Raw genomic sequence first — 14580 nt, forward strand, 5'->3', positions numbered from 1 at the left:
CCCAGTCCAAGGCGACGCATGTGCAGCCATGCCATCATGTGGCCTCCCTGAGGAGGGGTGCTGGTGTCCTGGGGATTCAGGCTTGCACTGACCTCTCCCCACCCTCAGCCTCCACCCCCACCACGCTCTACTTCTTTGCCACAGAGCAACCAGCAGTGGCGGCAGAAGGAGCATGGCAGCGTTGTTTGCCCGAAGTCACTTTCTTTCGGGGGCCGGGAGTGGGCGCATTGAGCATTCTGTCACCCCCCTCACGGTGACACCAGGGGCGACCTGCCCCCACTGCCACCCACTTCCTACACCACTAATCCTGAGACCTCTGCAAAGGAGCTGAGGTGTAATTTAGTCTTGAAGAATTCATGGTTAGCTTCTGTGTGAAAAGCCCTCTAATGTAGTTCACACATCTGATCTGTTTCAACAACAAAGTTCACATCAAGCCTGGTTCCAATCAATGTGGTTGCTGTTCTACTTGCTTCAGCGAGGTAGGGCTGGATACAAGATGACCAAATTAGCCATTTCCTTTCAGGGTTTATGACGATCCACATGTGCTCTTATTTATATAATATTTTTACAGTCCAAATTAATTTTGCAGTGGAGACTTGCATCAGTCCTAACAGTGCTCCCTTTTTCTGTTTTCCACTACCATCACAGACCATTTTTGTCATGGTTTCCTGCCATCTCCTTCCATCTCTGCTGATGTTTTCTACCATTTACAGCAGTTTTCCACCTGCCTCATAGACACAATACTGAATGTCAACACCCTGGTTGCTCCCATATTTTCTTTGAGAAGTTAGAATGTTCATGAAGATTCCACAACATCACCATCATACAGGGGCAGGGATGGCCAAAAGTGATGATCAGATAGAATGTATTCATTTCATAGCATAACCTTTTGAGGCTGGCGAGTGCCACATCTATTCCTAGTAGGAGCCTTTGATAATGCCTTAAGGGCCAGTTCATGGATGAGTGATCAAGCTTAAGAGCATGTGAAAACGTATATACTTTGGCAGTGGCCAGTGTGGCTCTAGTCAGCTGTGTAAACCTCCTTAATCTGGCTGATTGATCTTTTAGAGCTCCTGAATGTTTGTATTTCACAAAACTCTTGAAAAACCTGTCAAAGAGATAAGTTACTGTTGGCACCTATAACACTTTTTTGCCGCATGATTTGGGCAGAACATTCAGAGGATGTGGCATTTAATGAGGAAGGGAGCATAGACAGATTCTGTTCACTCATTTGTTCCATACCTGGCTGTTCGGCTATTTCTCTTTCCTTACCAACTCAAGGAAGCCAGTGCCACACACAGAGACCTGAATACATACCTATATTTACTGTACCTCCATCCAAGGTGCATTTGCCATGATGTGGCAGAAATTTATCACATACTCCAATACCATCATACAAGTTGTTTGCCCTTCTCTACATCTATTTTTAAAAAATTAAGTCTGCAGCCTCTGTGTCATCGGCTACCTTATTTTAACCAGATAAACTACCCTTAAAAATTAGGTAGAGTTTTTGTTGTTGTTGCTGCTGTTATTGATTTTCAATTTTTGTATCTTTATTTTTAGATCTTACAATGATTTGTGTGGGAATTGTTCAATTATGGATGTGTTTTATTTATTGTTTATGACTAGTTTTGTTATGTTTTGATTATGTAAATATTTTCATGTTCATGTACGAAAGGCGGCGTACAAATTAGATGATGATGATGATTAAATGTTCTTCTACAAGAAATCCCAGGCTGGTGTCTGAATAGCCAAGATGATGAGCAATACTATGCATTTGCTACAGAACATGTAGGTGCTCCCCCTCAGCACTCTTGTTAGCCTAAATGATGGGGGTGGGGTGTATGTGTATCTATCTAAGTAGGTGTGTTCTGGCTCCAGAAATCATTCCAGTGACTAAGTGCATCAGTGCTACTGAATATTCTTGACTGGGTGGAAGCACTTCTGGAGAGAGGGATGGGGGGGGGATGACCCCACAGGAAGACCCAAGCAATGCTCCAACCTTAGGGGATTGGCTAAAGTCGAGCCAAAAATGTGTGGCTGTCTGTTGCCAAGTACCTCAGAATCAGCCACTGCCACACCTAAGTTCCAACTTATGGCAAACTGGCGAAGGGAGAATAAAGAGGCTGATTGTACCAGGTCCACAGAAATCTCCTGTGAAGTAAATAAAGGCTTTATGTACAAATGGAAGTGAGGAGAAGGAAAGTCTCAAAGAACGGTGTCTCCATCACAACAGCTTGCTGTGCTTTCAGACAAAGAAGACAGTAACCACAGGTTGCTGGCCTCCAGAGACTTTCCCTCTAGCCTGACACTCAGAAAACTCCCTCTGAAGAAATGTGTGTGAGAAAGAAGAAGTTTGCTTCCCTCCTACAGTAAACCATGGCTGTTGCAAGCTAGCTTTTCCTGAATGCCACGCGCCTGTTCACATTATCCGCTCCATATTTTGCCACTAGCTTGCTTCTGAGGTCTTCATCCCCCTTCAGCAAGTCCACATCATCCTGCCTGCTCCAAAGAGGGCAGCCACCCAAGGACTGCCCCGTCTGCAGGCAACATTCCACAGCTGCCACTTCCCCACTGTTTTTCAAAAAAGCTTGTGTCACAGTTGTCAGGTCCACGTCAAACTTCTTCATGAAATACTTTATGTCCTCTACTGCCATGGCCACCTCCACAGCTGAGGGAGCTGCAGGCTGCTGCTCTGCCACTGGGGGCTCAGCAGAATCTCCACCAGACACAAACTCAAGCACTCTGATTTTGGGATTAGGAGGTGCTTCCTCTTCAGAGGTCTTGAGCTCCATGTGTTCTGAAAAGGTGTCTTCTGTGGAGCTGGGGCTCTCACTGTCTCCCTAGAAGGAAGGTGAATTAGGACAGTTCAAGATCACTGTTTCTTTCTAAATTTTGTATAAAAGTGCAAATTATCGTCAGTTTCTGGGGCCTGGTACTCTGATGGTGATGGGGCAATTCAGTTTCAGTCATTCCATCTCAAACAAGATAGTGAAGGGTTAGAGAACGTACAGAAAAGAAAAAAAATGACAGTGGGGTTGGAGTAGTTTCCCTCTGAGGCTTCTGAATCTGCCAGGTGGACAAAGTTGACCAGAGGCCCCTTCCCCACTAGAGTCCTTCGGCACTGCAGAGGCACTGCTTTTCTCTAATCAGCTTGAAGCAAATTAAAGGGAAAGCTGCTTGGGACTTACTCACAAGTAGCCCCACTAGTAATGAGTCAGGCTGGGCTACAGGTAAAGGTGGGCATTGAGGCTCAAGGCTCCCACTAATGGTTTATAAGCCTCAGAGACAGTCAGGAAAAGAGCCAGAGCACGCCTCTTTTGGGAACACGCCTCTTTTGGGAGCATATAATACGGTAAGTTGTACCAGAGTGTGGTAGAGGTGGGTTATATTTTTCCCAACCCACCCCCACAGTTGAGCAGGGCTTCTCTGGTCTGAAAGAAGCAACTGCAACACTAGACAACACACACTTGCTATAGTGCAGAATTGTCTAGCAATCAGTAAAGGTGAAATAGAAACATTAATCAGAAGCCTGCTTCAGCAGCTTCTACCTCTGAAATGGTTCCTGTTTAGCAGGCTGCATCATTAGTTAATTGGTTAATCCCTGTTCCCCATGTGCGGGAGGCGGGGAGCTTAATGACTAGTTCCTTCTCTGAAGCTGCAAGGAGCATTCTTCCAATTAAAAGCACATGGCAATCCTGCAATGCCTCAAGGGTGTTTACTGGCATGCATGCACACACCACAGACTGACACTGCAATTGGGGTGTGTGTGTTGGATTGCTACAAATACGGTCTGAAAAAATATAAGGGGACAACACTGGAATGAACATGTTGGCACACAGCACTGCCTAGATCACCCAGAAAAAAGTGCCTTAATGAAACCTAGCAATTCCAGGCTAAATAGCCAGTGACAAACAAGTTACATTTGCCAATGTCCAAGGCCAAATATGTCCAATAAATGTAATCAGTTCTGCTTTTAGTCATTCTATAAGCTATGATGAAACACTCAGTGGCATCTTATGCGAAGGCATCTGTACCCCATTGTCTTCAAATTCTTTGTTAGCTGTCTGGAAAATGCTATGTACCTGTGGTCCTTCCGCAGTGTGGCTTTGATCCTCGGGCTGGGGGACATTCTCTACTTCCTCACTTTGGGAGGCTGCTAAAGACAAAGGTATGTTGAGGTTCACTGTGACAAAAGTCATCCAAGCCACATTTCCCACCCTTGTGATGATGCACCAATTACCACCTTGGTGCCATGGGCCCTTGAAAAATGGGGGAAGGAAATGGCAGCTTCAGGTCCTGAAGCCCCACTGGCCTCAGCTAGCTAATGGAACAGGGAATGATGAGTTTTTCCGACTCTTGATTTATTTATTCCCCGCCCCACCCCCCACATGTAAGGTTGCGATTGTGCAGCTAAAGTGAGTGTAAGCTGCAGGCCCAGTGCACTGCAAAAAGCCCTCTTTTCCAGAGGAAACAAAGGGTCAGTTAGGCTGGGGACTGAGATATGAAAGCTAGGAGTTAAATGGCACCTTAAACCTAGCTTATGGGTGCAACAACAGAATGTCTAGGTATGCTTTTTAATAACAAGAATACAAAGCTGAAAATGAATGAACCGCAGCTGAAATATTATGTTCAGTTTTCACATAGTCATCCTTCCCCTGCCCACCCCCCTAATACTCTTATGAGGGTCTATTCTCCAGTCTTCAGAGAATAACTGGATGTGGGGAGGCAGAAAAAGGTCCTGCTTTCCTTCCACTTTACAGTTTTAATCTAAAATCTGTAGGCGCAGTACTGCACCCAGAGCTCAGAAACTGCTCACGCGAATGAAATTCCCTGTCACAAAATGCACCTAAAACAATGGCAGTTTTGAACACTGGCTGGGGAAGACCCTCACACAAGTGAGAAGGAGCAGCACTGAACAGGCAAGAAGCCCGAGGATTTAAAGAATCCTAAGAGTAGAGTGAATCCCCCTCCAAAGGGGCAGGCAATCCAGAGGCAAGGTGATCATGGACTCGGAAACTGGAGCCTGGGGGTGGGGGGGAATACTCAAAGACAGCAGGGAGTTGAACAAGGGTAGTGGGGAAGAAGAGAGGAGTGAAAGGGGGGGGGTGTGCATGAAACACTTGCACACTCACAGGGGAAGTACTTGGCAGGTCACCAGCAGGCAGAAGCAGTAGCTTGAAAGCATAGGAGATGTTATGGCAGGCAGAAGCCCAGCGTTGACCAAAGGCAGGACTGAGAAGGAAGGAGGAAGCTACTTTAATAGATTTTGAATTATGTCCCTATGATAGGGCTTGGAGGCAAAAAAGGTGTGAAGAGAAGGGAGAAGGCAGGAGGAAAGAACCCCAAAAGGAGAATTTTGCCCGTGGGGGCTCCTTTGGCCAACACTTGGCCAAAGTTTCATTTCCGGGCAATATAGAAGCCCAGAGGGGACAACAATCTGCAAGATGAGTGGTAGTATTTGACAACCAGGAAGGTGGAAGCAGGAGGTGGGCCAGGGTGCCCCAGGCAAGTTGCTTCACCATAGCGTAGTAGTGATGCCAGATATGGCTGGCTAGTGGCTAGCTGAACCTTGCTGCCTTCTGGCTAGGAAAGCATCCTTCTGCCAGGCCTTACTGGTCCTGACTGGCAGCAGTGACTCTCTGTATGGCTTCAGGCAGGACTCCTTCCCAGCCGTAGATGGAGATGATGCCAGGGTCTGAACCAGGGACACTTTCTGCATGCCAAGCAGGTGCTCTGATCCTGTGCTGCAGCAGAAGGCCTTTTGGCCCACTCCAGCTAAAGCAGCCCTGCTTACCAGCAGCAGATTCAGACGAGCTTCTGAGCTTGCGTCTCTGGGCAGGCAGGCAGAGGTCTTCCTTGCCCCGCAAGTGCTTCAGGTAGCGGTCGCGCATGGCCTGCCAGGAGTGCCGCGTGACCCGGGCCGCCTCCATCTCCTTCCAGACAGCGTTGCCACTGCCGCTGCTGCCTCTCTTGCTCCTCCGCAGGTGCAGCAGGATGGCCTGGTCTTCCACCTCGCTGAAGGGCAGGCGGCCCTCGGCAGCGCCCGTGTCCGCGGTGACCAGCGGTGGTTGCAGGCGGTATGTCTCCAGCGGCAGGAGCTCCTGGCGGGCCACGCAGTCGGCGACGTAGCTGGCGGAGATGAAGACCCCCGAGGTTCTCGGCGGCACCTCTCCCGGCCGGGCCAGCAGCACCGCGCCCGGCTCCTGCACGCGGCACAGGCGCCCGCCGTGGCGCACGATCAGCGGGGCCAGCTCCACCTTGGCCGCCCCGGGGCGCACGTAGAAGCTCAGGGGGCTGCCGTCCTCCCTCTGGAAGAACAGCCGAGGCTGCGGGGCAGAGCCATCCGGCTCACCCTCGGCCTCCGCTGTGCCCAGCATCGTCCGGACAGCTGGGGCTGCAGCGGAAGGACGAGCCCCGCGACCGGCTGCTCGGGCCCCCCAATTCCCACCCGACGCCGCCTACGGGCTGCTCTGCCCGGAAAGGAAATGGCACTCTGCACGCGCTCAGGAGCACCCGCGTGCTCAGATTAGGGGCGGGGCGATTTACCCGTTGCACTCCGCCCACTCCTCCCTTCAACGGCGGCGGCAACGTACCGGAAAGTTTCCTTTTGCGGCCGCGGCGCTCCAGTTTGCGCAGACGCGGACGGTGCTTCGTCGAGGAAAGGCGTGGCGCGGCTTGCGGTAAAAGCGGCTGCTGACCCAGAAGTGCTTTCGCTTTTGTTTCCTGTGGGGTGGAAGAAGCACCTGTCGGCCCTGAAGATGGCGGCGCCCGCCACGACGAGCCCTCTGGACGGCGAGGCCGAGCCCCGCCTCAGCAAGAAGTGAGTGCCGGAGCCGGCCGCCGCGGCCTCTGTCATGCTCGGCGTGGCGGCGGCAACGTGGCGGCGGCTGCTGGGTCTCCGCCCGGCCTGGCCGCTGCGGAGCTTCTGCGAGAGCAGGCAGGCCCTTGGCGGGCAGGCGAGGTCGGTGTCTGGCCCGCTGGGTGGGGTGTTGGCTGCGGGGAAGGGCCGCTGGGGAGGGAAGCGCCGCTGACTCTCGGTTCCCTTTCAGCGAGCTGAAGCGGCGCCTGAAGGCCGAGAAGAAAGTGGCCGAGAAGCAGGCGAAGCAGAAGGAGCAGGCAGAGAAGCTGCCGTCAAAGCCCGCCGCCTGCGCGGCCGAGGACGAGGAAAACCTCGACCCCAACGTGAGAAGCTGCCTTCGCCGATGCTACCCAAGCCGGGCGGGGAGGGGGGGACTAAGTGGGTGGCTTGACGGGAGAGGGAGCCGTTGTGGGTTGGGGATCTGCGAGTGGCTACGGCCTGGGGCTTCCCCCAGCTGGTTGTTGGGCAAAAAAGGGGGCTCCTTGGGCTGGAGCTTCTGCCAGATAAAGCTCCCTGATCTGCGCCCACGGTTAAGGCACTGCTTGGGTGGCCTGGTGCAAATGCACCTATGTTATTTCCAAAGGGATCCTCTCAAGGATCTGGCAGAGAGCTTCCCTTGCTGCTTCCAGATCTTTCACTGGAATACTGGTGCTTACTGTGAGGTGCTCCTTGTCTTATGTTAAACAAGTTTCTGGGGTCGAATCATCATGTACTAATTTATACATTGTCAAACATCTGTCTCCTTTGTACTGATAGCAATACTACAAGATCCGCAGTCAGGCCATCCAGCAACTGAGAGGCACTTCCGAAGATCCCTTTCCACACAAGTTCCATGTGGATATCTCACTGTCAGACTTTATAGAAAAGTACAATCACCTACAGGCAGGGGATCATCTTACTGATGTTACAGTGAGACTAGCAGGTAAAGGTTCATGTTGGGATTCTGGGAATGAAAGTGTCACCTTCCCCACATATATATTTTTTATAGTGAAGACTTAGTGCAGTGCTGTGTGGGTAGTTTCTAAGCAAAAGAAGGAGTGTCACTGATTGCTCCTCTTGCGTTAATAGTAAAGCTGCAGTAAGTTTCATGGAGTTGAAGATAGAGGGTGGAATTTGAAGTAAGCAAGGTGGCTTTTGTCCTTCAGTTGCTACAAATTCTGCGCAATTGACCTTTGGTAAGGTCTCAGTGGAAGGTTGTATGTTATGTGCTGCCATCCAGAACTCATATGTGTTTTCCAGGCTTTTCACTGTAACTGATGGCATCGGAGGCATTTTTCTTTGTCACTTTTGTCGTTTAGGCCGGATTCATGCCAAACGAGCCTCTGGAGGAAAGTTGATATTTTATGATCTTCGTGGGGAGGGAGTTAAGTTGCAAGTTATGGCAAACTCCAGGTAAACAACATTTAACTGCTTTTGTCTGTTATTGCCTTCTGTGAGTCCCAGTGGTGGGGCAGAAAGGAACTGAAAATGAAAGTATGATGTCCTTGGGCCTCCCGAATTGTTCTTGAGGATATTGTTCCAAGGGAACTTCCTTTCTGGCTCACTTTACACATTCTAGAAATCCCCTACAATGGGTTATATTCCAACTAACTTTAATTTGTATTAGACCCATTGATATTAACGGACCTAAGTTAACCATATCCATTCATTTCAAAGGGTCTGCTCTACATATGACTAACTGGGGTTGGGGAAATGCTTGCCAAAAAGGGTTGTTTCAGTAAAATATTTTTTAATCCTCCCCCACCCCCAGAAACTACAAATCTGAAGAGGAATATATGCACATTAACAACAAGCTTCGTCGTGGGGACATTATTGGGGTCCAAGGGAATCCTGGCAAGACAAAGAAAGGGGAACTGAGCATCATTCCGTATCAAATCACCCTCCTAGCTCCATGCCTTCACATGCTACCTCATCTTCATTTTGGGCTGAGAGACAAGGTATCTTATTTGGAGCTGCTGTTTTAATAGCTCACTTGATAACCTCTGAGGTTATCCAGTGTACTTTGGTTTTCCTTTGGTATGTTTTATGCTCTAAATCTAGCCATTGTTTGCAGGAAACCAGATTTCGGCAGAGATACCTGGATTTAATTCTTAATGACTTTGTAAGGCAAAAATTCATCGTCCGAGCAAAGATGATAACATACCTTCGAAGCTTCCTAGATGAATTGGGCTTTTTGGAGGTAAGCATTGTGTGCATAGGTAGTGCTATATGTTACTCCTACTACTTCACTTTCATCGTATTCCTAGTTATTGTGTTTTTTAAAAAAAATATGATTGGCTCCTCTGAAAGTGGGATGTTGGACTAAAGGTGCCTCTTTGGACTACATGTTTTTAAAGCTTGGCGTTCCTTGAGTTGAAAGAGCATACAAGACGACCTTTTCCATTTAATGAAATGTAAAAAAGAATATAGTGTGTGTTGGGCTGAATTCACATGTAACAGTAAACTGAGGTTTGAATCTACACCATAATGTGTACACAGTTTGAGAGCTCACATTTCACTCCTTCCTTTGTTGAGAGTAAAAAAAAGTGTGTGCTAGCGTGGTGTCTGAATTTGTGCTCTTGATCTGTTCCTTTTTAAATAAATGTAGACAAACCACAATGTGAGGCCAAGAATTGTATTTGGTTTTCCATTTGTGGTTTGCGAGAGACAACCCATGAGTGCTGGATAAAGTGTGATTCATGGGTTGCTGCTCCCAGCTGGTTGGAGGGAAGAACAAAATAGCTGCACCATGTAGTTTGCATTTATGCCATAATGTGCACACACTTTGGCTTTGTGGCACTTGGTCTCTTGGCCTTAATACAAGAGAAAAAGTTTTTGTTTGAGAGATGTAGTTTTTTAATTAATGCTGTGTTGCAGATGCACCAACTAATAATAATAATAACAAAAATTGGCAGATCCAAAAGGAAGACGAAATACAGCAGAGAGAGCCAACCCCACCCACAAAATATAAAATAATTTATTTATAGATAGGAGCAGCACTTTCTGAAGTTCACACTAAAAAGTGGGGTAAGATTGCACATTCCCACCTCTGGAACACCCAACTTTCAATCATTTGTCATCCTCCCATAATACCCATAGAGTCAGAAAACAAAACAGATTGACTGGTGTGCTTACCTTAGTGTGACCCAAATCTCTGACCCTTGTCAGCCAGGCAGCTATATTTGTTCTTGCTTCTCTGTTTCCATTAAACCTGAAGCCTTTGGAGGTTGGGTCAGGAGTCTCAGTTCTCAAGTACATGCCTCAGAAAATCAACTTTGAAGGTGGGGGCTACTGTGTTGCATGAGAGAGCCAATGAATCATTTGTAATTCATGTTTGCTTGTTCTTTGATTAGATTGAGACTCCCATGATGAACATCATACCTGGAGGGGCTGTGGCAAAGCCTTTTATCACCCACCACAATGAGCTGGACATGGACTTGTACATGAGAATAGCACCAGAACTCTACCACAAGGTGAACTGTCAGAGACAAAGAGGATAAAATACATTCACTCTATTGGTCTGATACACCAAAAATGTCTGAATATTTCACAGCATCCCCTTTTTGCTTAATGTGCAAACTGAGGCCAGAACTGATTAAAGTACACATTTCAGAGGAATAACTTCTGCATAAGAATGCCACGAGGATGGAGGTTTTTGAAGGCTGTGCATCTTTCATACTGATGGGCCTATTGAACTGCCCAAGCAGTTGAGTCGTGTCACACCATTGGGTGGACATGGAGACCAACTTGCGCTGATTATGACAGCAGATATTTCATTACTTTTGTATGAACTGCAGAAAACATATTTGCATCATGTTCTTGGTACCGTCCCCACACCCTTGTCCTCTCCACTGGTTTCTGTTGAAATATTTGGATCATGTTAAGTGTTCTGCTGTTCATACTGAGATGCAAATTATTCCATGTAACACTGGATTATATCCCCCCCCCCAAGTTATTTACATGTTTCCTCTCAATCTTCTGGATTCCTTCTTACTCACAGATTAGTTATTGGCCCTGGTTGGGGGAAGCTAGGAGAGTCCTGGTGGAGTGGGCCCTGAGGTGATCTTAGTCACAGGGTTTGCTTCAAAGACCAGTTTAGGTACAAAACAAATGCCCCTTCACAAAGCAGGTGGGTCCAGCTGTCTTTGTGTTTTGTAGATGTTAGTGGTTGGCGGAATAGACCGGGTCTATGAAATTGGGCGCCAGTTCCGGAATGAAGGCATTGATTTAACTCACAACCCAGAGTTCACAACCTGTGAATTTTACATGGCATATGCAGACTACCATGACTTGATGGAGATCACAGAACAAATGCTCTCAGGTTGGTGACCACAATATTGAAGAAGGGGGTGGAGACAAGATCTTTGTGAGAATTTGAGCAGTAAACAGACATGGATAGGCATAAAGGGGAGCTCTTCTCTTGCAGGGATGGTGAAACACATCACTGGCGGCTACAAGGTAACGTACCACCCTGAAGGCCCAGATGGTCAGGCCTATGAGATAGACTTCACACCACCCTTCCGCAAAATTAGTATGGTTGATGAGCTGGAGAAAATATTGGGAGTGACTTTTCCTGCTGCAGATCAGTTTAATACAGAAGGTAAAAGAAGACAAATCTTGATTTGTTTGTAGCAGTTCATTTTATGTTGAGAACATACAAGAGAAGTAAAATACACCAGGTGCCAAGGTCCTTATATTGAGTATGAGAACAGGATTGGAGTATGTCTCTGCGTCACCTGGGCTGCTGTTAGGGTTGCGGGGGCTAGTATAGCAGATTGCTAAGAGGGATGGGTAGTTTTTTGGGGTTAATGTTATTCTGGCTCTGAATTGATACTACTTTTGCCAATGGCTTTCATACTGTGTTTGCTTTGTAATTGCTGGTGGCCATTACCATTCCCAGTGATGGAAAAATGCAAGTGGTTCCAGCCCTCCTCGTGCATCTAGGTAAGGGATTCAGGCAGGGGTGTCACTAATATCTCCATACTGTGCACACAGAAACTCGTAAATTCTTTGATGCTATCTGTGAAGAGAGGGGGATTGAATGCCCGCCCCCCCGGACTACAGCCAGGCTCCTTGATAAGGTAAGGGTCCTTTGTAATCTCTGTTAACTTTTGGGTTCTCCTGTTCTCTGTCTACTTAACTTGGCCTAGTCAAAATTCTCAATGTGCCACAGGATGGAATGTATTGCATCCCAAAGGCATGTGAGGCAGAGCCCAGAGGGATGGGTGGTTGGAGGTGGAGCTTGTTCTACTAAGCCCAGAGACAGGCAGCTTTTTGGAATTCTTCTGAGGTTTGTGACTTTTTGCTTCTGGACACAGAAGGGTTCTGCTTCCTGATGTTCTATGTGCAAAGTGAATCTAAAAAGTGGACTGCCTGCTATGGGAAATGGGTCAGCCCGGAAAGTGTGTCCTCAGAAAGTTTATTTATTGCTATGGACGTGGCTAAGTTCATCAGATGATGAAAAGAATCAGCAGTGTTTTCCCATCTTACGCCACTTTCCAAGACAACAATTGTTTAAAGCAACAGTGTGAAGGCCCTCACTCTCTCTTCCATCCCCTCTTGTTTTCCAGCTGGTTGGGGAATGTTTGGAAGTTACGTGCATTAACCCCACATTTATCTGTGATCACCCTCAGATCATGAGTCCTCTGGCAAAATGGTAAGCAGGGAGAAAGGGTGTGTGTACACTCATATGTCTTGAATGGCTCAGCTATTTTCTGTGTGTTCTGCAAGCAGGCAGAAATGTATTTTGCTAAGGCAAGTTTTTATTTTTATGGTTTTCTAGTTTGGTGAGTGTCTTGGGAAAGCTGGATTGGGGGAAATAAGGGTGTTGTGCTCCTTGCCATGTCCTATAAAATAGAATGAACTACGCAGACCTGATAATCATATTGTAGAATCTAGAGAAAGTGCAGAAATGTTACATGCATTATAGAGTAGAATTTGTTTAATTAGTCTGTAGACCTTATCAAAATCTTTTTTTTACCTTTCCCCTGCTGTTATCCAGGTGTGTTTGAGTAGCTTGCGAGTCTAAATCTTAGGTCTCCTGTTGTCCCTCTGTAGGCATCGCCTTCGGCCGGGCTTGACAGAACGCTTTGAGCTTTTTGTGATGAAGAAGGAGATCTGCAATGCCTACACAGAATTGAATGATCCTTTTCTGCAGCGGCAGCTTTTTGAAGATCAGGCTAAGGTGTGAAGTTTGCATAGGTGGCCATTTGAGCTGTGCTTTTTTCTGTGAGGCTCTCTGTCCCGTGTAATGCTAATGATTTGTATCTGTCAAGGGAGGGCCTGCATGTTGCAGGAACCCACCGGGGTTGGGGGTGCCCCTTGGTGATTTTTCCCTTGTGATGAGGCCCTGTACCAGGAGGATGGATCACCCAGTGTTGGGTGGGAGGGCAGGTGCTGATTTCTACAATGTCGCCCTCAAGCACAATGGATACTTTGTCCTGTCAAATCTAAACAAATGATGTAGGTAGAAACTGGGGAGATGGCTGAAATAGAGCCATCGGGGCAGTCTTTGCCAACCTAGTGCCCTCCAGATACTTTGTAGAGTTATATGGCCACCAGTTGGCAAAGCCTGCCCCCCCCAAATGCCTTCTTAACTCCTGTGTAATGTATTTGACTGTGACACATGGAGCCAACATGAACCCCCAGGTGCCAAATAAGAGGCTCCATGAGCATATTGATGGAGTGGCAGGTGTGGACTCGACCACATTCCCTGTCCCATTGTCCTCTGACTTTGTAGATGCAGTTGCCAAAGAGAAGCCTTAGCAGCCCATCTCCAGGGGCCTCTTAAAATCTCTTCCCAAGGGAGTTCTATGGCTGCAGACTCTAGTTTCAAGGATGACCCCTTGGTCCAGCTTTTCATTTCCACCCCCTTCCCCCAGGCAAAAAGTGCAGGTGATGATGAGGCAATGTTTATTGACGAGAACTTCTGCACGGCTCTGGAGTACGGGCTCCCCCCTACAGCAGGCTGGGGCATGGGCATCGACCGCCTAACCATGTTCCTGACTGACTCAAACAACATTAAGGTAGGCACAGACTCTTTGCGAGTTCCTTCCACCAAGCCAAGGCCTGCCATATACCATTTGAGGACTTACGCTTGGTTTTACTGATTACTGTTTTTAGCTATATTATGTATGTGTGTATTTTATATGTTGGAAGCTGCCTGGGATCACCATGTGATAAAGGGTAGCCTACTACAATAAGTATGTGTGAGATGTAAATGACTCTTATTTCAAGTGGCCTTGGTTTGGGACTCTCAACTAATCCATCATTAAAAAGTGCTAGAGATCTTGCTACAGTGGCTCTTAGTGGCTCATGCAGGAATTGGGGGTGGGGAGAGGTGTTGGTGGTCTGAGAAAAATGCCTCTTTCTTTTGCAGGAGGTGTTGCTATTTCCAGCCATGAAACCTGAAGAAAAGAAGAAAGAGGCACAATCCAATTCTCCTGCTGATGGGACCTCTGTGTGACCCAACAGGCTGCATTGGGGGGCAGAGGCTGTCCTGGGCCTTTGAACATGCCAGGGCATGCTTCTGTATTTTACAATCGTGAATAAAGGAGCTGTGCTATTGCCATTTGCTATGAATTTGTCCTTTCATGATTTCTGGGGGGAGCATAGAAAGGCCCCCTCCCCTGCGTATGGGGCATAGGAGCTGCGACTGGCCTGGGCCATTATGTCTCCCCTCAGATTCTACTTGTCTTTAACGGTTATTGTGAAAGCACGAAGTGTCTTGGGAATGTCAT

General features: G+C 47.7%; 2 protein-coding genes across 3 annotated transcripts; one reads left to right on the forward strand and one right to left on the reverse strand.

The window, feature by feature from the left end:
* Positions 1-439: 439 nt before the first annotated feature.
* On the reverse strand, positions 440-6429 carry TERF2IP (TERF2 interacting protein). 2 transcript variants are annotated; one of them, XM_081921652.1, is made up of 3 exons: positions 5798-6429; positions 4086-4156; positions 440-2843 (listed from the first exon to the last, which is right to left on the reverse strand). In XM_081921652.1, the coding sequence occupies exons 1-3, from the start codon at positions 6378-6380 to the stop codon at positions 2394-2396; spliced, it is 1104 nt and encodes a 367-aa protein (XP_081777778.1). In that variant the 5' UTR covers positions 6381-6429; the 3' UTR covers positions 440-2393. The 2 variants fall into 2 exon arrangements, with proteins under 2 accessions (XP_081777778.1, XP_081777777.1); XM_081921651.1 differs by having other exon boundaries at positions 4086-4159.
* Positions 6430-6624: 195 nt separating this feature from the next.
* KARS1 (lysyl-tRNA synthetase 1) lies at positions 6625-14418 on the forward strand. The gene is made up of 14 exons (XM_081921648.1): positions 6625-6823; positions 7053-7185; positions 7619-7784; positions 8161-8254; positions 8613-8799; positions 8916-9041; positions 10195-10314; positions 11000-11162; positions 11268-11441; positions 11837-11922; positions 12412-12497; positions 12899-13025; positions 13723-13866; positions 14220-14418. Exons 1-14 carry the CDS (start codon positions 6762-6764, stop codon positions 14304-14306), a joined length of 1755 nt encoding a protein of 584 aa, XP_081777774.1. The 5' UTR covers positions 6625-6761; the 3' UTR covers positions 14307-14418.
* Positions 14419-14580: the final 162 nt, after the last annotated feature.

The sequence above is a fragment of the Podarcis melisellensis genome (genome assembly GCF_964234715.1).
Source record: "Podarcis melisellensis genome assembly, chromosome: 8".
In the NCBI taxonomy this organism is placed as follows: Eukaryota; Metazoa; Chordata; class Lepidosauria; order Squamata; family Lacertidae; genus Podarcis; species Podarcis melisellensis.